The 20,766-nt window shown below is 54.1% G+C and overlaps 1 protein-coding gene across 1 annotated transcript; it reads right to left on the minus strand.

Moving 5' to 3' along the window:
* Nucleotides 1–1,145: 1,145 nt before the first annotated feature.
* Nucleotides 1,146–2,476, minus strand: LOC134046954 (protein FAM163A-like). The gene is made up of 2 exons (XM_062497838.1): nucleotides 2,384–2,476; nucleotides 1,146–1,547 (listed from the first exon to the last, which is right to left on the minus strand). Exons 1-2 carry the CDS (start codon nucleotides 2,474–2,476, stop codon nucleotides 1,146–1,148), a joined length of 495 nt encoding a protein of 164 aa, XP_062353822.1.
* Between the last annotated feature and the right edge of the window lie 18,290 nt (nucleotides 2,477–20,766).

The following is a 20,766-nucleotide window of genomic DNA, read 5'->3' on the forward strand; positions in this document are numbered from 1 at the left end:
TAGTAATTTTTCACTTAATTTGATTTATGGAGGAAGAAGAAACTTTCCCACATTCATTTTTGCAGAAAGGCAGAGTCACTGGCTGTCACTGCCATCTGCAGCGCTGGTGAACCCACATTTACATGTTCTAGACACATTTGGGCCTTGCACCCTCTTCTTCCAGAAGCAAAAGCAGGGGGATCCCAGGCATCTGAACATCACTCTCCCGTGGGAGGGCCCTGCAAAGGAGACGTGAACCAGCAGGCTCTGCTGTTGCAGTCAAAAGCAAAATCCATCCTAAAGCCAACCTTCCTCTGGCTGTTTGAGCTGTCAGGGTGGGGCTTTGAAAGCTGAAGGTAACCAAAACAGCAGTTCTTTAGGTATTCAATTCTTCCCATAAGTAAAATCTTGCCATATTCATGGGTCCAAGTTAAAATTGCTCCTAAGAAAGCTTGTGAGGAGTAGAAGAGGTGGGGACTTTGGCCGCAGAAGGACTGGCCTGTGCCTACTGGCGTGGGTGAGCACTTTTGCGAAGAACTTTGCCTCCCCCGGCAGTGACCTAAATTCATGTGCGAAACTTCTTCAGCACGTGTGAAGACCGAAGCAGGTGGGAGACGGCGCCCTATCTTACACTTGAACAGAAAAGCTAACTGCTAGCGGCAGCTAACGCAGTACGAGGGGAGCAGGATGACCTGGATCTTTTCTCCTTCATTCCCCATCGCTGAGGAGCGCTGCCTTGCCCTGCTCGGCACTGGGATTCGCCGGGGAAGGCAGCTGGAGGTCGGTCAGCCCATTGCTCCGTGTGCCGGAGGCAGCGGGCGTCACCTCGGGTGGCTGTGTGGGGACACCAAAGGCCTCACCGGGCTCAGGGAGCCAGGGGTAATTAAATCAGGTTGTACTGTACATAGCCCTCGTTAGACAAGTCCCTTTGGGAGAGAGAGTAGATAATAATGACACTTATGACGGGTTCGGAGGTGGCCGGTTCGACGTTGCCCTTTGAGGTCTCACTCGACTTCTGGCCCGCGAGGCTTGGCCGTGCCGGGCGGCTCAGCCGGACCGTGCCGGCCTCGGGCTGGGCTACGGGCTCCTCTCCTCAAAGACAAGCGAAAAGCCCCTTCCCTGGAGCCCTGCCGGCTGGGGACACCCTGTGCTAGTGGCAATGGCGACTATACCTCCGTGCTGATAGCCCGCGGGTTCGGGAAGCTGTCGCGGAGGAGGCCGTGGCGGCTCACCGTGTAGCTTTGCAGGGTGGCCATGTTGAGGGGCGGCCCCATCTCCTTGTAGCACGCGGGGGCGTAGGTGACCCTCTCGCCCCCGTTGTGCACCATGTCGGCAGTCCGGATGTAAAAGGGGGAGCCGTAGGGGGAGCAGCTCGGGCAGAAGGTGTGAGCCCCGTGCTGGTTGAGCTCGCTGGGCGGCGGCGCGGGGCTGCCCTGCCCGTCCACCATGCGAGAGCTGCAGGCGTTGCACATGACCAGGTGCGAGTGCGTGGGCAGGTCGGGCTCTTCCTCTTCCTCCTCCTCCTCCTCCTCTTCCTCATTGGAGTCATTTTTCTTGCAGCAGTAGTACTGCAGGAAAGGGAAGGGGCTGTATGAGGGGAAGCGGAGCAGCCGGTGGGGCAGCCCTGCCACATCCCCACTCCCCTCATCCCCGTGCCAGAGAAACCCTCCGGGGCCTCTTGCTGATCTGCTCCATCATTCCTGGGTCCTGTGAAGCAGCGGAAGCCAGACAAAACCTGGACCTGAGCACATTGCAGGAGACACCTGCTGGGGAACTCACCCTCATCCCTCTATGAGGTTTGCAAGGGGAAGGTTACTTCATCCTGCCAGCTGAAAACTGCTCCAAGTAAGCGCTGTGCTTTTCATCACACGGGCATTGCTGCATGGCACAGACTTCACATTAACTTTTAAAGAGCAGGAGGTTGTAGCTAGCCGTTGTTGAAAGCCTCCTTGGTTGATTTACAAGGGGAAAAAAATATATATATAAAAATCTCCATTTGCTATTGCAAACCCAGCCAAGCCTGCACCTCAGTCAGTAAGTGCTGCAGAGCCTCAGAAGCCTCAGGGCAATACCCCCCACACCTAGGGGAGCAAAGGACATAACTGCAGCACCTGGGGGGATAGGAGGTTTCAACTCCTTGCCATCACAGGCTAAAAAAAAAAACCCATCTAAACCCTTTGTGCAGCAGCACCTTGGCCTGGAGAGCACAGAATCATAAAATATCCTGAGTTGGAAGGACCAAGTCCAACTCCTGGCCCTGCACAGGACAGCCCAAAAACCATACCATGTGCTTGAGAGCATTGTCCAAGCACTTCTTAAGCTCTGGAAAGCTTGGGGCTGTGACCACTGCCCTGGGGAGCCCGTTCCAGTGCAAGGTGGGGGTGGTACGGTGGAGGACACTCACCTGTAGCCTACAGTAGCAGAGCACAGCAATGATGCACAGTAGGATCACCGTCGCTAGGATTCCCCCGGTGATAACAACAGTTCCCGCTGTCATCCGACCGATTCTCCATCAAACTCTGGAAGGCAGGGACACAAAGCTCATGTTCCCTGGTTTTGTCATCACATCGTGGATGTGATGCCCACAAGCCATCCCAAAATACTGCATTCTCATTCCCCTCTCCCCAGCTGGAAAAGTATCACCCAATATTATCCTCCTCTTCCTCCTCTTAGTGAGAGGACACCTGAGATGCAGCATCACATCCCCTCACTGTTATTGCTGCTCTGGCTTGGGGTCTTTGTCGCCCCACAGCCCACTGGCCAAACCTCACTGTTACTGAGCCAAAAGGAATGATTTCCATCCTCCTGGCAGAAAATCCAGTTTCTGCTTCAAAACGCAAGAACAAACCTGGGTTTTTCACCAGGCAAAGCCAAAGGGGAGCCTCTGAACTACACAAGAGTCTGAGCGCAAAAATTGCACCCTGGCTGCCTGTCAGGCACTTACAGGGCTAAGGAGCTCCCACCCTCATCCCTGTGCCATGGCACCCAGGGGATACTCACGTTCAGTGACGGAGGCGTTGGACCTGGAAGAAGTGGAGGGAGAGGTTAGACATGGCCTGACAGCACCCCTTGCACCTGCCTGCCTTTCCCCATTTCCCAAGAATTTGCCTTGATTTGGGACCTGTGGGAAGCCCTGCTTCACCCCTGTGTCATTTTCTTCAATTTGAAACAGGGAAAGGAGGCATTTCCCAAGCTCGGAGCAATGCTCTACAGGAACAGGGTACAGGCCTGGCTTAGTCAGCACTTGGCCTTTTTCACTTTAACATTTATTACAAGGAAGGCAGATGCATCATTTTGCTGATGTTTTAGATGCTGCTGAGAAATGAAATCTGTCCTCCATCCCCTCCAGGACAGGTGAGCCCCAGCATCCCCTCGCCACCCCACAGACACTTACCTGGAAAAGGACAGGCAGGATGCTGCAGTCACACTGGCCCCAGGCTGGACCGTGGGGACAGGCAGCACCACATGGCCACGGGGACACTCGGCGGCCCTGGGAGGGAGAACAAGGAGAAAAACTCCACCATCATCTCATCCCCCTTCCCAAAGGGGCTGCTCAGTATCCATCCCCACTAATGCCACCTCTGGCATCACACTGGGGCTAAATAAATTGCTTTTTCTTAGGGAGGCTGTCAGGAAAGGTGGGTGTTGCAAAGGTGGGTAAAACAAACTGCCAGGAAAGGAAAATCCCGTGTCCCAAATCTGCCATTTCACCAAAACTAAGGACACTTCTTGTGCCAAGAAATGGGTGCAGCCATCACCCCCCCATCACCCCCCACCCCAAGGCGATGCCCAGCGCAGCCACATTTCATTATTGGCCCCCACGTCCCTCTGTGCCTCGTCCAGAGCAGGGATAATTGATAGAGCCCAAGTGCCAGCCCGTTGCAGCTTAGGAGATCTAATTACCCACTCACCACGCAGCTCTAATTAACGGAGAGAGGTGGCAGCTTCCAGGCAAGACCTTCCCAACTCTGCCCTGCCCCTCTCTGCTGCACGTCCCAGCAGGCACAGTGTGAAACCTTCCTCCCCAAGAATCACCCACCTTCCTCACTCTGCTGTGGTGGTTTGCATATCCTGCCTGCCACAAATTGATTTTCAGCTCATGGGAAGTTCTTGTAGGAAGCCAAAAGGAGGGCACGCATTGGATTTCCTCCTTGAGCTGCTCTCACATGCGAAACAAAGGAAAAAAAAAACCAAAGAAATCAATATGTCCATAACCCAGCTAATATCTCCATCCATCAGGAGACCCAGCACAGAGCTAATAATAGAGACCAATACACTCAGCTCCTGCTCCCTGTTACCAAACTGTACCCTGAACCACTGCCAGGACTGTGAGGGGACACACAGGGAGCCTTCGGTGCAGTTTTCCAGCTTTCACCTCCCCAGGTGCCTTCCTTAACAGGGAAAAGGTGACAGTGGGTGGGTGAAAATGGCACTGATTTTTGATGACAGCAAGAGGGATACGCTGCAAGCTGGGCAGTGATGGATGGTGCAGGCAGCTGTTCACGTCCAGAAAACTTCGTTTCATGGGAGCTGTGATTTGATTTAGAGCTTAGAGAGCAACATCCAATTAGCCTGAGGATTGGAGTGGGCAGGCAGCCCTGTAGAATGACCCCGGGCAAGGAGGGTCTAGCCTTGGGGATCCTTTGGTCACCTCGGAGACATGAGTGTCTCAAAGGCTGGTGGGGCTTCCACATGCCCCATCTCTGATATTCCCATTTCTGGGAATGCTGGGATCAGTATTTCGCTAGCCCTGCTCAGGATCTGGGCTCTTCCTTATTAAAATAGTTAATGTTAAGCAAAGGTAAAAATGAAAACAAAGCACAAGAGAAGTGCTGCCTTGCTTCCTCTCTTTGGAGGGGGTGTTTTTCAAGAGGAGAAAGTTCCTGCCCTTCTCTCCTTCCCCAAACCCAGCCTACCAGCAGCCCAGAAGTTCATTTTCTACCAAGTTTGTGCCTGTAAAATAGCTTTCTCTAATCCACAGCTCCCTCCTGTATGGAAGAAGAGAATGTAACACCTCCCAGGGAAGGAGCAAGAGCCATAGTCTCAGGAGTAACTGGGGTTTTGGGAATTACAAGCTCAATATGTACAGAAAGGGGCAGGACAACTACAGCAGCCTTTTTACATCTCTGCCACCAGGAACCAGCCCATACCCATTTTCCATTCACCCTTCCCAAACACATCCCAGCCTTCTGAGAAAGGAGTATTTTGGGCTCCACTGGCTCAGCTGCACACACCCCCACCACTCCATCCCAACTAAAGGTCATACATTTTTATGGATCCTGTAAAAGCCTGGGCTGCACTGTGAGCTGCACTGTCCTAAAGAGCGACACGACACAAAGGCATTGCTGGGGTGATGGGACAAATCACCCCATCCCAGGGGTGATTTGATCCCCAGGATCCAATGGGACAAATCCAATTCCCCGATGCTCAGTCCCATTTCTCTGTCTGGCTTAAAAGGGGGGTTGAGGGTTGCTTAACTATTTAAATATCCCAGGCTGAGCAGATGCCTTGGTACTCACTTGTCCCTCACCCTGGGTGGCTCAGGAGACGCAACAACCCAAGGGTGGCTGCGGGGGCCCTCTGGCACACAAATCATCTGAACAAAATCAGGATTTATTTGAGCAGGGCTGTGTAACCCTCCGTGCCTTTCAGGGAGTGAGGAGAGCGGTGACACTCAGCAGAGGGGTGTCACTCAGCAGAGGGGTGACACTCAGCAGAGGGGTGACACTCAGCAGAGGGGTGTCACTCAGCAGAGCGGTGTCACTCAGCAGAGGGGTGTCACTCAGCAGAGGGGTGACACTCAGCAGAGGGGTGACACTCAGCAGAGTGGTGTCACTACACTCTGTCCCCGGCGGGTCGGGAGTGGGCGGAGAGCGGGTCCGAGACTTTATCCAGCACCTCCGGGCAGGCGGGCAGAGCCGCTTGCTGCAAAGATACATTTTCTTTAATGTTGTCCCACGGTGCAAAGTTACGGCCTGAAAAGCAACTCTGGGAACGAGCAGCGTCGCAGGCTTCTATGTTTATTCTCCTTCGGTGACGTCCATAGCAGATTTGCACGGTTTGCAAGCCGGTGGCGAGGTTTTTCCAGCCACCAGCCCTCGCAGCCCAGCTGCAACACTCCCGTCCTTACTCACCCTGGCTGTCCCCGCAGCCTCGAGCTCGTTCCTGCCACCCGAGAGGGGTCAAACACTCACACCAGAGCAGGTTGAGGCTGGGGCAGGGCACAGCTATACGCCAAGAGCATCATGCCAAACCTGGCCACGAGTTCTGCCCCGAACCAGGCTCTGCTCTCCTGGTTTTGCTCTGCAGCTCATGGGATAATTCAATGAAATGTCTGCCTGGTAAATTAGCCCGGCCGCTGCCTCACCAGAGTCATCTCCCAGGGCCTAATTGGAAAAAACCAACATCAGGGGCTGCCTTTTCAAAACGGATTATGGCAGCAAACAACAGGGCAGCTCCCGGGCAGCTGTGACCTGCCCCGTGGAGAGATTCAGGGGGATCAACCCTCTGCTGCAAACCCCCAGCTATGGGGCAAGATGGGCACTCAGGCAAGGCTGGGGTCCCCCAAACTCCCTGTGTGTCAGGTGCTCTGTGCTGCAAAGCATAAGGGGCCAAACCAAGCCACGGGGGAGCCCACCACACAAACGAGCCGAGCCAAATGAAATTTTACCCAGAACAATGGCACTGTGTGATGCAGCTGGCAGCCCCCCAGTAGCCTCCCTCTGGTCCCAGTGCTCGCCCCCAGGCTTCCTGCCCAGGTGGCAAACCCCTGGATCACTGTGAAGCCAAATCAGCTGAACCTGCTGCTGGTTCTGCTGGAGTTATACTGGAGTCTGCAGACAGAAATCACAGCAGCACTTGGGAAAACTTTTATTCTGCCTGCTGCAGAAAACTCCAAATAAGGTTTTTCCCAGCAGAAAGGGTGTTTCGTGTGACTCATTTCCTCCCCGAGGTTTTTTCCTGCTGTGATGCCTCTGGTGCCTTGAGCCACGTGGGGGTTTCCCAGCAGTTTTGCTGGAGCCAACACCCTGCTCCTGGCTACCACAGGGGCAGCCAGGTCGCAGAGGTGACACTATCCCCCAGCTGAGGCTCCAGTGGGTCACAGTCAGTCAACAAAAATTCTGTGCCCTGCTGCAAGTCTGCCCTTGCTCTCCCTCCACCACCTGGACCAGCTCCCCAAGGCTTCCCACTGCCTCTTCCCAGCCCAGCAATGGGAAAGACAAAATACCAACAAGGATGTGAAACCAGCTCTTTTCTTGCAAAAGCTTTGTGGTAAAGGCAAGATATTAATCACAATTAAGAAAGAATCAAACGCCTTCAATGAATAGGAGCTGCCAGCTGTACCCCAGTTCCCGGGTGGGCATGAAGGGCTGCACTCCTGCTCTAACACTGTGCTGAGCCCAGGAGATCCCTTCTCCTGGCCATCAAACTCCACCAAAAACCTCCTTCTTGTCCACCCAGGTTGACTGCCTCCCACACGCACCTCATCCTGCCCATCCACCCCATCTCCAGGGTGGGAGCCCCAGAGAACTTCCCAGCCAAGCAATTTGTCTTTACAGCCACAAAGGACCAAGCATTCCCTCCGATCTCTGTCCAGGTGTGTGAAGCCCTGGCACATGCTGGGACCAGCTGGCACATCCACATTCCTCTCCCTGGGAGACCCCCTAGCACTTGCAGACTTGTGGAGGAAGGTCAGCTTTGCAGGGTGGGACTTCTCAGGCACGGATTATCCTGGTATCTCGTTACTTGGGCATCTCATCTGCCCTTTATCTCCTTAAGCGACTATTCAGATCCCGTCCCGCCTGCCTGTGTGGATTAACTGCAGCCATGGATGTGATGGAGGGACACAGAAGGGACTCTCACCCCACTCTGTCCCCTAAAACATACTCAGACCCCAAACCCCGTGGGCTCAGCCAGGGCTAGACCCTGATCGAGGCAAGTCTCTAGATGATTACAACCCCATTTTCAGCTCTTCCTCATTGCTCCTCATATAAGTCTGGGCAGCTTAAAACCCAGGGCAGGGGAATGGCAGCTCCCTCCTCAGCTCCCCGCACGTCTCCTACTCGCGGTGCTTGCTCAGCCGGCTCCCAGTCAGCCCAGCTCAGGAGCCAGGGTGGCTGCATGCAGTCCCAGGAAGGGCGGTGAGCAGCCCCAGACACAGGGAAGGCGTCAGATGTGGGCAGCCCAAAGCGGGATGCAGGATGGGAATATCCTCGGCCTGATCCACATGGTTCCTCTCCCACTGCTGTGCCCAGGGTTCCTCCCGGGGCAGCTCCAGGCAAAAGCCCCGTGGCCAAGGCCAGGAACGTGTGCCGGAGAGCCGCTCCGCCATGCTCCCAAAATAACCAGGGACAAAACTGGCGGCACGAAGCCAAGTCACACAGAGAAAGGCTTTTGAGATTATCCTGCACGTCAGATCCCCACGGGTGCTCTGGAGCCAGCCAGTACCTGGCCAGCATCCCTGCTGCAGGCACTGTCCCTCCCAGCACCCACACATCCCCATGAGGACCAGCTGCAGCAGCCAGGAGTGGAGCAAGCTAGGATGCTGAGTTTGTCCCAGGTGAGAGTGACCCTTGCCAAAAAGCTGGAGAATTTTCCCACACGCGTGTGCTAAAAGCTTGGGACCTTGTTTATGGCTACAGCCTGAGGAGAGCCAGAGCCCAGGCTGGATCCTGCCATACTGTGGATCCCTGGAGAATACAGACCCAGAGAGCAAGGACTAGGATCTTACTTGCACTCCATGTTGCCTCTGTCACAATAGGTACTTATAATGTCCGGCAAAAGACATGGATCCTTGTGAGATTGGAAAGGATCAGGAAAGGTTATTTGCTTCCACCCTGATTCCACCCTTGGAATTGCTGATTTGCACCTTGTACTGCTGTGGGTATCCCACGACTGATTTAACCCCATGGCAAGGCAACAATACAGCACAGGTATTCCCCAGCATCAGCCAGCATTCCCAACACTTGCCCCAGACTCTCCCCAGCAGTGGGATGGAGCCAGCCTCCCATCAAGAATGGTCCACTGCTCATTCCCAGCACTGGTCTCTCCAGCACTCTCATTGCTTCAAGATGAAACCTTCAACTCCTCACACCAGTGGGCTCTTCCTGTCAGGGCAAGGACATGAAGACCTGAGCCGAATCCCTCCATTCCCTGGGGGCTGCAAACACACTCTGTGGATATATGATCTTCTCCCTGGTTTGATTTTCTTGCTCCTCCCCCATAGGAAGGTGCATGCTCTGCTCTCCAGTGAGACTAATTCCACCAGGACTCAGTGATACCAAATGCATCTTCATCCTGGGCACACAGTAGAAGAGGAGGACCAATCCCCAAAGCATTGTTCAGAGAAACCCCATAGAGCATCCCCAACAAGGTCCAAATGAGCAGAGCAGTGAGTTTCCCTCTGAAGATTTTTTTCATTAAGCCAGTTTCTCAGCAGCTCTCTGTGAAACAACCCCCAGGACAGCTTCTTCTCCAAGGCACCACTTCCTCATCACCCTTCTTGCCCTGGACATTGATGCCATCTCACCCTTCCCACCTAATTTCCACCATACCCATGAAAATTCCTTCCCCAGTTTCCCAGTTCCCCCACAGCTCTGTCCTTGCTGCCCTATCCCAGTTCTTCCCAGCCTGACACATGAAATACAACTTGTGGAAAACCTTTCCATGCAGCAGCAAGCTCTGCTCCTGAAAGCAAAGCCCAGGGGAAAAGCTCTGGATGAGGCTGGAGCCCCTGTAATCCCATCAGCTGCAGTCCCCCTGGCACGGCACACCGGGGCAGATCTGTTGTGCCGTGGCGTCACCCAATTTACGTGTTTTGCTAAAATAAAACACAAAACAAATTCTCTGTCTCACCCCTTGGGTTTAACCCGTGCCCTCCCACAAGCTGGGGGAGTGGTGGCTGAAGCAGTGACAGGTATTTGAAGGGTGCTGCTCCACAGGAACACGCATGGGATGTCCCCCTGTGTCCTACCAGCATCTGCCCTCCTGCCTGCAAGCGTGCCAGCCACTGTGGAGGGATTCAGTTAACAAAGACATCATTAGGGGTAATTGCACTGTTTACCAGTTAAGAGGAATGAAGAGCCTTGTGTTTGCCCATAAGGTAAGGGGCTGCCACCACCCCTCTTGGCTTAGGAGGTCTTTAAATCCCATTTACATTACAGTTATGAAAATTATATAGATGCCTATCAGTGATCCACTGCACTTTGCCTTTCACATTTTGCTGCTTGCCTCATATTCATCTCCATCCAGCCATGGGGCCAGCTGAGATCTCTCCCAGCTGCCTACCAGATCCAGGTAAGGGTTATCAGGTAATTGCCATCATTTCTAACAAACCAGATACATCTGTGCCCACTTCCAGCTGGGCAGGTGCCCTTTGGCACCAGGGAACAGACAACCCCCCCAGATCACAGCTCCTCCAACAAAAAACCCGACCCTAGGGCTGGTTATAGTTCAATCCTGCTCTCACAGTAGCTGCTAATCTGTACAGTGCTTGGGAAATGTCCTTTTTTTCCAAGGGAAAGGGAGATGGAGGGTGCCAGCCCTGGGGAGGAAGGCACGGGGAAGGGCAGCCTCTTCCTCCGCATGATGCAAGACCTGCTGCTCTGACTGCCAGCATCCCCCCGGCATGTTCACTTGGAGTAGAAACAGAGATTTATTTTAATGACTCATTAAAGCCTAATTGCATTCAGGCAGCAATACAGAGAGAGGAGCCTCCCACGTGCACCAGTACTACAGTCGGGAGGGCTCTCGGAGCCTCCCCAAAAGCGCAAGGCAGACAGACTGTCTCTTTTTTGTGGGGCCAGACATCAGGGCCAGCTGCAGGCTCTGGAAGTGTGGCTTTGTGATCAGGATCCAAAAAACAACCCAGAAAACTCTCTGATCTTCTCTTTATTTGCCTCTGTCTGCCCAATGTGGCAGCTGCCACCAGCTGCTCATCCCTGAGCTCCAGGGAGGAGACGTGACTTGCCATCTCCAGGGCTCTGGGTGACCATTTCCTAGCCCTGGGGACACAAGTGTTTGTAACTTCCCCTGGGCTCCCAAGGACCCCATAGCAGGAGCAGGGTGGGATCTGCACGGGAACCACCCCAGGTCATCCAGGCGGAGAGCTGGATGTGGCACAGGGATGAGCTGCTCCTCCCATCCTGAGGGCACCACGAAATGGCCATGCTAAAAACCAGCCAGCCTGGAGGGGAGCCAGCCCAAACCCCACCACTGGCGATCCAGCGAAACCCTTGCTACTGACACCATCCATGAGGAGCCTACATACCTCATCCTTCCCAGTGGGATGCAGACCCAATGACAGCCACGCCACCCATAGGAACAGGAGCTTACAGCCACTCTGACTTCCAGAGATCCCCATCCTCAGGACACATTCTGGGAAGCCCCTCCTGTCCTCCTCCCCAGAGTGAGACACCCACAATGATGCTAATGGTGTGTTGTGGGAGCACAAGACACCCCATGGGATGGACAGAGTTACCCAGACACAGCTCTGCTTTCCAAGCCACCAGGAATCCATCTCTCAGAGATGGCCCATCCATTGGGATCCTGGACCACAGCCCCATGGCTGCACACACCAGGGAAAGCTGGAGCCACACATTGCTATGGGGTCAAACGCAGGGCACAGCACCTGACCCAAACCCCACTGTTTGTGGTAAATCCAAGTGGAGTCATTCCAGTATCAGGTCCAGGACTGACTTTTCCATAAAGCTATGGGGAAAGCTCACCTGCAGTTGCTCTACAGACTACTCACACTCCTTTCACCCACTGCACCCCAGCCAGAGCAAGGAGGCACAGTGCAACCAGGCACGGGTAGGCTGGCCCTGCAGAGCTAGACCCTTTGCTGGATTTCAGACCAGTTATTTTTTTTTTTCTCTCGTTGATTTATCATACAGCAGGGATACAGACTCATCCATCACTCAGGATGCTCCACCTCACACAGCCCCATCAGGCAGGAGTGGGCAGGCTGGGGTGGTCACGCACACACTGCCACACACGCCCAGTGAGAAGGAAAACCCAACCTGAAGTCTCTGAATGTCTCCTGCAAATGAAGTGTGAAACTCGCTTTCAAGAAAACAAGGGTAACAGAGCCACGATAAATATTTCATCCTGGTGGGAAAGCAGCGACAGGGAAGGTTAGGAGGGCAGAGATGCCAGGAGGGATAGGGGGCAGCAGAGACAGAGGATGGAGGGGGAGAAGGTGGATGAAGCCAGGGCAGGGAACAAAAGGAACACCACAGCCTGACCTTATTTATGTTTTCCACTTGCCCTGGGGACTATTGGATTTGAGGCCTGACCACAAAGTAGCTCCCAGAAATAGGAGCATATCTTGTGTTCCTGTTTGTGCCCATGGCTAAGATGGGTGATCCTGCACCAGCTTGGAGCAGCTCAACCAATGCTCCGTCCTAAATCTTCCCAGCAGACACACACAGCTGCCCAGCTCTCCTGTTAGTCCATGCACCCAAAATTCCCCATGCAAAATGGCTGGAGGATGCTCTGCATTTCTCCACAGAGGAAGGTTTGCCAAGTGGAAAATCCTTCACACCTGATTTCCACCCTGAAAAAGGTCTTTTGGGCTGGAACAGTGCAGGGCTGGGCTGCCTCCCCTAAGCAGGTCTCTGGAGCTGGCTGTCCTCATGTCTGTGGACAGGCTGAAATCCAGGACTTTGGAAAGAGATGGATGAGGATTTCACATCCCAGCAGAGATGGTGGTGGAATAGGATCGGACTCACTGATCTGATGTTCACCATCACATCGAGAATGGCAGCCTGCTGATGCTCTCCCCCCTTGGATTTTCAACAGGTGAAAAAGTCCTTCCTATGAAAAGCCTTTTCTCCTAATCCCTGGCAAAGCCCAGGTTTGAACCCTTTGGATCCTACAGGAACGATGCTGAATGGCAACCAGCAGCCCCAGTACACACAGTATCCCTCAAACAGCATCACAGAGAATTCTGAGTCTTAGGCAAGCAAGGGGCAAAGCTGGGCAAGGGGAAAAAAAAAACAGTCCCAGAAACACAAAGCTTCTGTCGGGGTGGAATATTCCACCACCCCCCAGAAAATCTCTCTGCTGAAGAGACAATCAATAGTACACAAATGAAATACAGCTGAAAACACTAAATGTTTCCACATGCCGTTTTGGAGGGAATAAAATCCTCCATGATAACCTTAAGAGAAAACAAAAGCCTGGCAAATAGCTCAAGCACAGGTCTCCTTTAATTACTGCAGCCCAGTGAGAGATAAAACAGCGATCCTTCGGAATAAACAAAAGGATTTGATTTCCTCCACTTCAGCAAAGACAGCCACCATTTCTGTGGAGAGGTTTGGTGGTGAGGCTGGGGATTTGATAGGCTAACATGTCCTTGATAAATGGCAAAGCTTTGGGCCCCAGGAGAGGGAGCAGGAGGCTAAGCCCCTGGCTTGGGACTTCCAAAACTTCAAGTGGCTGCAAAGAAGTAGGTTTAGAGACGGGAAAACTCTGTCCTACCCACCCGAGCTGCTATCAGAGCTCACGGGAACGGACCAAACCCAGCACAGGCTAAGTCGGACTACACGAGCCTGAGAAAACGAGTCAGGATCTTGTAGGGCACCACAACCTCGAGCTTCGCCCAGACGAAGCTGTGGCGCAGGGACTCGGCGCAGCCCCGGGATGCAGGGAGGAGGACGATGCTGGGAGCAGGACGATGCAGGGAGGAGGACGATGCTGGGAGCAGGACGATGCTGGGAGCATCCCACCCAAGCATCGCAGCCCGTTGTGCTCGGCGCCCCCCACCACTCCGGCTTCCCCCTTCCCATCGCAGCCCTAATCCCTGCCAGAGCCTTTCCCTGGCCCCGACGCCCCTGGAGAGCCGCGGAGCGGGGGAGGCTGGCGGCGGGATGCCCGAGCCCTACCTGGGCGCCCGGGCCGGGAAGGAGCGGGCGGCGGCGGGTCCGGAGCGCGGCGGCGGCGGCTGGGGCGGGGACGGGCCGGGACCGCGGGGGAGGATTGGAGGAAGAGGGGGAGGGCAAGAGAAATAACAGAGGGAATAAAAAATAATAGGAAGAAGAATAATCACCGGAGCGTGGAGCGGGAGCGCCCAGGCGGGTCCGGCCGCGGAGGAGGAGTTTGCCGGGCCCAGAGCTGCCGCCCCCAGCACCGCCTCCGGCCCCGGCCCCACGGCAAGGGAAAGAGGAGGACACCCGCTCAGCACACGCAAAGCCTAATCCTCTCCCGGGGAGCACACGCTGGCAGCACCCCCGAACTCTTGGGTACCTTCAGGCTACCCCCAAAGCCGAGCCCGACAGCACCCCAGTCGCTGTCAAACCTGCGACATGCCCACGCCCAGGTCCTGCAGCACCCCAGGCATCCCAAAGCCGCTCTTGCAGTGCCCTGAGCACCCCCATCCCTAACAGTGTGTCCTGATGTCGCCACTGTCTCAGCCCCACGCTGGTGTCCAGAGGCTCTGGCTTGATCCGTTCATCATGTCCCAGCTGCTCATATTCCTCTGCCTCTGCAAACAGCCAGGAGAAAAACCATCACACACCACTGCCACAGGGATGAGCCAGGCCCAGGGGTGGGGATGCCAAGCCTGTCCACCATTTTTCAGACAACAACGTCCCCTCCCCTCCCCTCGATTCCCTGTAAAACACGTCTCTCTGAGCAGACACTGGCTCCCTGGTGTGAGGCCAAGCTCAGCCCATTGCTGTGTGCCCAAAGTCCATGCTGGCCCTGGGAAGCCACACACACGTGAAAGGTATTGTCCCCAGTAAGAGTTTCCAACTGCTGGGAAGCTTTGAATCCCCAAAGCAAGAGTTTAAGCTGGAGAAGGTACAGTTTGCAGTTGGCATCGCCTTTGGAAGCAGAAAGCTGCTCACTGCTGCTCACTATGATAAAGATAATTGAATCTCATGCCTTGCACCACAAGCTGACCGCTGCGAGTGTGAGGATTACTGTGCCAGGAGAACATGTTTGCCTGTTTCTCTCTGATTTTGGTCTCAACAAGGCACAAAAGCCATGGAAAGGCAGTGCAGCTTGGCGGGATCAATGCAGAACCTCTGCTACAGCGAAGCAGTCAAACTCTCCTGTGCTTCAGTTTCTAAGGACAAGATACCACTGATACTTTTCCTCCCTGCAGAGCAAGCATTAAAGCTGGGCAGAAAACACCACTCACCTTCTCCCCCGTCACCTTGCCGTCCTCCAGGGCATCCCGTTGGGCACGGATTGCTCTCCCTGTTCTTCCAGCCCAGCCCTTGCAGCTGCTCACTGCCGGCGCCAGGAGCCCGAGCCGCTGGTTTGTCCCCGGGATCCAGCGGCAGAGCTGAGCCGGGAGGAAATAAGCGCTCGTTGGGATGCAAATGGCTCTGCGCCTTTAGCGAAAGGGCAGGATGAATTATGAAATGAAAAGGCGAGATAAGTGGATCCTGCCACAGCACTTACCCTCTGTGCTGCAGGATCCAAGCGCCTGCTGGCTGTGGGATGAAGGGCTGCGTGGCACACACAGACACCTGCACTCAGCCCGGCCAGGGACAGCCTCCCTATTCCCCTGCCGATAGGGGAATCCACATCATCCACTCCAGCACATCAGAGGGCTGGCAAATACAGAGGAGCACTGGGCGAGAAAAGCGAGCACACGGAGTATTTCTGCACAGGGTGGTAGAGATGCATTTTTCTGTTAGCTGGGCTTCAGAGCTGCTGGAGGGATGGGAATTAGAGACATCCAGGCGAGCACGGAGGAGGAGGCCATGAAAAGTGACAAAATAATTTCCTGGGCTGCTCTGGGCAGGATGCAAGGAGGTGATGACAGCCCAGGATGCAGGGAGAGCCACTTCTCCCCTCGGCAAACGCTGCCAGGGCCACGGGAGGCATTATTACAGCTAATTCAGGAACTGAGATTTCACCGTTTCCATGGACGGACACGGAAAATAGTTTCTTTGGGATTAAGGAGTCACTTGGTTTACACAGAGCTGAGATTGCCCAGATCCAGATGATGCTCCTCCATCAACCCCGTGGCTCTGGCCCAAAGCAGGCGGGCACTGCAGGAGATCACAACAAAGCGAATGTAAAACAGCATCGCTCCAGCGAGCAGGTTATCAGCTCGCCTGATTCCAATGCTGGTCTCATTTTTTCCCCCCTCAAGCTGTCTTTCCTATTGTTGTTTCATTATTTTTTAAAGCAATGCATGGGTGACCAAACAGAACAGAGAAGGTGGGATTCCCACTTTGTGGTGGCTGGGAAAAGCTCAGAAACAGGAACACCAGATGCTCTGCAATGGGGAAGAAAATTAAAGCCGAAGTTTTGGTTTCCAGTCAATGTGGTTTTAAATAAAACACAGGGTTTGGGAGGCTCAGTTGGCATGTTCAGAGCATTTGAGGTTAGCACTACTGGCAAATCAAGCAGCAGTTTGATACAAAATACTTGTCAAGTTCTTATTTCAGTTTGTTTTGGGGCAAGAGTAACACAAAGAACCTGCGAAGCATCCTGCTTTGTTGGCAGCTCGGGATCAGCTGCTGCCAGGGCACCACAAACAGCTCAGCAAGCCCAGGACCCAGGTACACATGTACCCTGGCAATAGAGGGATCATGAGCCTGCCAGACTCTCACCCTCTGCAACCCTCAGATGGTGCAGTACCCCCACCTACAACTGACTTTAAATCTTCTAAGTGTCACAGCTAATCCCGTATCAGCACAGAAGGTTCTTGTGGGTTTTATAAAATTCCACCTTTCTCTGTGCTGGAAAGGATTTCACTGACTAGTTAAAAAACAAAACAAAACAAAAAGTACTTCTGGTTTCTTCTGGGTTTTTCTCTGTTAAAAAAAAAAAAAAGAAAAATCTAAGCCCCCAGATTTCTTTTTCCACAATGATACTTCACAACTTTATTCATGAAGATGAGCATTCAGGTAAATAACTCAGTGAGTTGTTTGTTTAGGTGCTTCTTCCAGGATATCTGCACGTGCAAACTCTGAGAGATGCCCAAGTGTGTGCACAGAGCCCGAGCCCTGCCGCAGAGCCCTGCTCCCAGGTGCCCTTGCCTTGGTACACCTCACCCCCTGCACATCAGTCATTTCCTTCCTGTTCAGGCCAGCATTTCCACCAGCCCAAAATGCTGATGCTGAAGGATACTCATGAGCTGAACCCGCAGCTGCTGGCAGGAGAATTTATTTCGTTCTGTGCTAGATCTTGCTTTTATTTTCATTTTAGCAGAGGCCAAGGCTGCTGTATCAATCAGAAATAGCCTGACAATGCCAAATTCCCTCCTCACCTGCATCTAGCCTGCTCCTCACAGGTTTCAAGCTCTCTGGTTGTCTTGTGCACTCAACATCAGGGCTTCCAGGCTGAAAATGGGGGATTAACACCTGGAAAGGTCCCCCTGGAGTCTGACAGAGCCTGTTTCTGTGTCTCTGGTTGGGGAGTGAGTGTATGCATAGGTTGCAGTTCTCAGCACAATCCTGTGACACCCTCACCCCTCACTGGACCTTAATCCCTCTCATCCCCATTCAGGTACATATGGCCACAGCCTCCCAAGCCTGCCTGCTCCCTGGGGAGAGCTCAGGGGAGTTAATGCACAGCTTCCCCCTGCACAGTACGTTTCCCACACCAGATATGCATTCATAAGTCATCATGCACCTCGGTGGGTTCGCTTTTGCCTGCACAAACACTGAAAAATGAGCCCAGCCCCACAAGGAATACTCAGCAGCAGCTGCCCAGCAGCCCTGACGTCTCCATTATCTGAGGAATGTGCCCATCCAGGGATCACACATACCCAGGCACCAGTGTCACAGGAAGGTCTGGGCAGCTGCACTCTGCCCCCCAAATCTGATGTGTTTAGGGGACTGAAGAGACCCCCCCCCCATCTGAGTGGGTTGGGGGAGAGATGTGCCGTGGCACCTGCACACCCACTGAATGGGGCAGATGGTTGTTTTCCCTAAGAGGCTGGTCTAGGGAGGGTGCATTGCCCAAAAGAGAATCCTTCTCCATCACTACATCCATCTAGGAACTCTAGCCCAGGTGTCGAGGACCAGGGCTGTCCACACTGCACAGGGACACACAGGGCTGCCCATCCGTCTGTGCTGGAGGAGAGACAGAATGAGCCTTGGCTAATATCGTTAGCCAGGAGTTACGCTTTCTCCTTTCCAAGATAAATATTGTTAAAGCTCAGGCTTGAGTATTTCACATCCAGAGCTGTAATGATGTTTCCCCGGGGTAGGGGTTTACAGCTTTGGGCTGTGATTAGGCAGCAGGGTAGTATTAACCCCTTGCACTCCCAGAGCATCAGCAAACTGGAGGAGGATCTAGAGCTGCATCCCTCCTTCAGCTGGTTCAGTCTCCCGATCCCAGGACATGGGAGGAAGCCCAAAAGTTCAGGGGAATCAAGGGACAAATCTGGGGTAGCCCATGGAGTACTTTACCCATGTGCTTCTAGACTCTGCCAGAAGCTAAGGATGCACATTACCTTCCTTGAGATAGTTCAGATGTGGGAAAAATATCCCATATTACATTTTGGACTGTTCAGTCTAAAACTGGGGTGAACTGAGTAAACACATCCCTCCAGGTTCATCCACCCCACAAGACACAGAGTTGAGCCACACAAAGGGAATCTCCTTCCCATGGCGTCTGGACAAGTTCGGGATAGAAAAGAGGGAAGGGACAGCGCCACCAGGTGTATCCACTGGCACAGCTATGAGAATGGTGGTGCCGACAGAAAACTTGGATAAATTAAAAAAACTGTTAATTTCCACCCTCCTTGGCCAGCACATGTGAGGAGGCAGGGTTTTCCCCGGCCAACACAGGGATCCCATGGGGAAAGTGCTGACGCCCTTTCCATCACTAATGGATACAGCTCTGGCATGAGACAGCTTTCCTTTTGCCCACCCACAAATATGAAGCCTAAATATTTGATGGATCTGAACTGCTTTTCCTGGCTCCAGGAAGGAAATGCCCCACCCTGTGAGCAGCTCCCCAGCAAGGAGGTTTTTTGCCCTGCTCCAGTGCTCTCCTGGTTAGGGGAGATGGGCTGCAGGGGGGTGATGCTGGTCAGCTCCCATGAGAGCCAGGGATTTCCTTGGTGCATCGATTGCTGAGGGGTCTCTGTGCCTGCCAAGCCACAGCTCTGCTTGTCTTGGCAGAGGCCCATCAATCACTGTGGGCACAGCCACAGCACTAGGTTGGTAGGGAAAACATGCCCAGAGGGATTTGTGGTTCATGTGGCTCCAAGCAGGGCTGGCAGCAGGCACAGGGAAAAGCCCACCCCAGCCCCAGAGGGGGAGTTTGGGTGATGCTTAGGGGAGTAAGAAGGACAGACAGAGAAGATTAACTCCTTGTGCTGAGTGTGACCTTACTGCACGTGCACCAACCTCCTCTCCAGGCTCATGGTAATACAAATTCCATTATTAGGTTGGAGCATCCTCCCAGGGATCACCTACAGGCTATCCACATGCAGGGCAGCATGGGGCAAACCCACAGGGAAGAAGTCAGGCTCATATACAGGCAAGAAGCTTCAGGACCCATCAGTGAGGAGCAAGGGGTACAGTGGTTCTACCCCAACCCAAACCAGAACCCGTAAGTCCCAGCACAGGGCAGTGCTAAGACCTCCACTGGAATATTTTCTCTCCTCTTTCTTTAAGGAGTAGAGCCCTCTCCAACCTTCCTGGCTGGACAGGACCCTTTCAAAGTCACACTCTGGCCATAATCCAGACAGCAATGCCTGCCCAAACCCTGGAACTGGCTGCTCCCGGCTCTGCTCTCCTTAAGCATAGCTGAGAGAGAGATGTAAGGGAAGATTGAGACATTACCCCAGTGACCACCCAGACAGCCCCCAGGAGCATGTAGGGCTCTGTCTCTCCATATTCCACCTTCCCTGCCCTTCCTCCTGTTCTTGTCATATGTCAGCTCCTTTCCAGGTAACTGCAAACACATGGGCAGACAGAGATTCAAAACTGCTGTGAACGAGCCCAGGAGTGAAATGATGAGCGAGGTTGGTCCTAGGGCAGCCCCCCTGCAGCACGTGGGCCTGGAAATCCAGGGAGTTACTCGTGGGGCATCGGTGGCCAGGACAGGGGTGAGCGACAGCACCTTCCCCTCGCACCGCCGAGCCGTGCAGCCCAATTTGTGAGGCTGGGGAGGACGCTCAGCCCCAGTTTTTGGCCCATTAGCTTCCCTTCCCGCAGCCCCCAGCTCCGGCTGCGCTGGCTCCCTCCGAGGAGCCGCATGCGGCAGCAGGGGAGGGATGCCCGGCTCCGCACGCAGCCCGGCCACGGCCACACGTGTGCGGCGGCAGCGGGGGGAGGTCGGCCCCGGGTCACCCAAAAGCAGCTGGAGCATCGCGTGGGCTGAGGCTGCAGCGCCGAAAGCTTTCCCAGCACCTTCATTGCCTGGGGAGTGGCTCTCACCGCCATCCCAGCTCCTCTCCATCCCGCTCCCTAAGTGGCTAGGCCAGCAAAACGAGCTGGTCTCACACTTCTGGCAGCCTCTCCCTGTGTCTGAAAGTGCTGGGGAGAGCAGTGGGGGCAGCCACGGCCCCTAAAACATCTCTTCCTCCCCGGCCCCTGTTCGCTTCAGCGTAGCCCAGACTTGTCCTCATTTCAGGCTGGGCAAACGGCGGCCCGGCCCCAGAGGTAGTGAGATGATGCCAAACCTCTTAATGGAGCTTGACAGCAGTGGGATTAAAAGCACAAGTGAGATCGCAACCCCTCTGCAATCAGCTTCTGCCCTGGAAGAGCTGAATCAGAAAAGAAACCTGCTGGCAGCAGGGATGAGGAGCCTGCTCACGCAGGGTGAGGGCAGCAGGCACCAGGGGTAGCCTTGTCCATCCCAAGC

This window comes from Cinclus cinclus, chromosome 8 (assembly GCF_963662255.1).
Source record: "Cinclus cinclus chromosome 8, bCinCin1.1, whole genome shotgun sequence".
Classification (NCBI taxonomy): domain Eukaryota; kingdom Metazoa; phylum Chordata; class Aves; order Passeriformes; family Cinclidae; genus Cinclus; species Cinclus cinclus.

Excerpts from the sequence above, each read along its gene's own strand:
- LOC134046954 (XM_062497838.1), bottom strand. The coding sequence starts at position 2,476 with ATGACAGCGGGAACTGTTGTTATCACCGGGGGAATCCTAGCGACGGTG. Across the intron at positions 1,548-2,383 it reads TCTGCTACTGTAGGCTACAG|TACTACTGCTGCAAGAAAAA; the intron begins GTGAGTGTCCTC and ends CCTTTCCTGCAG.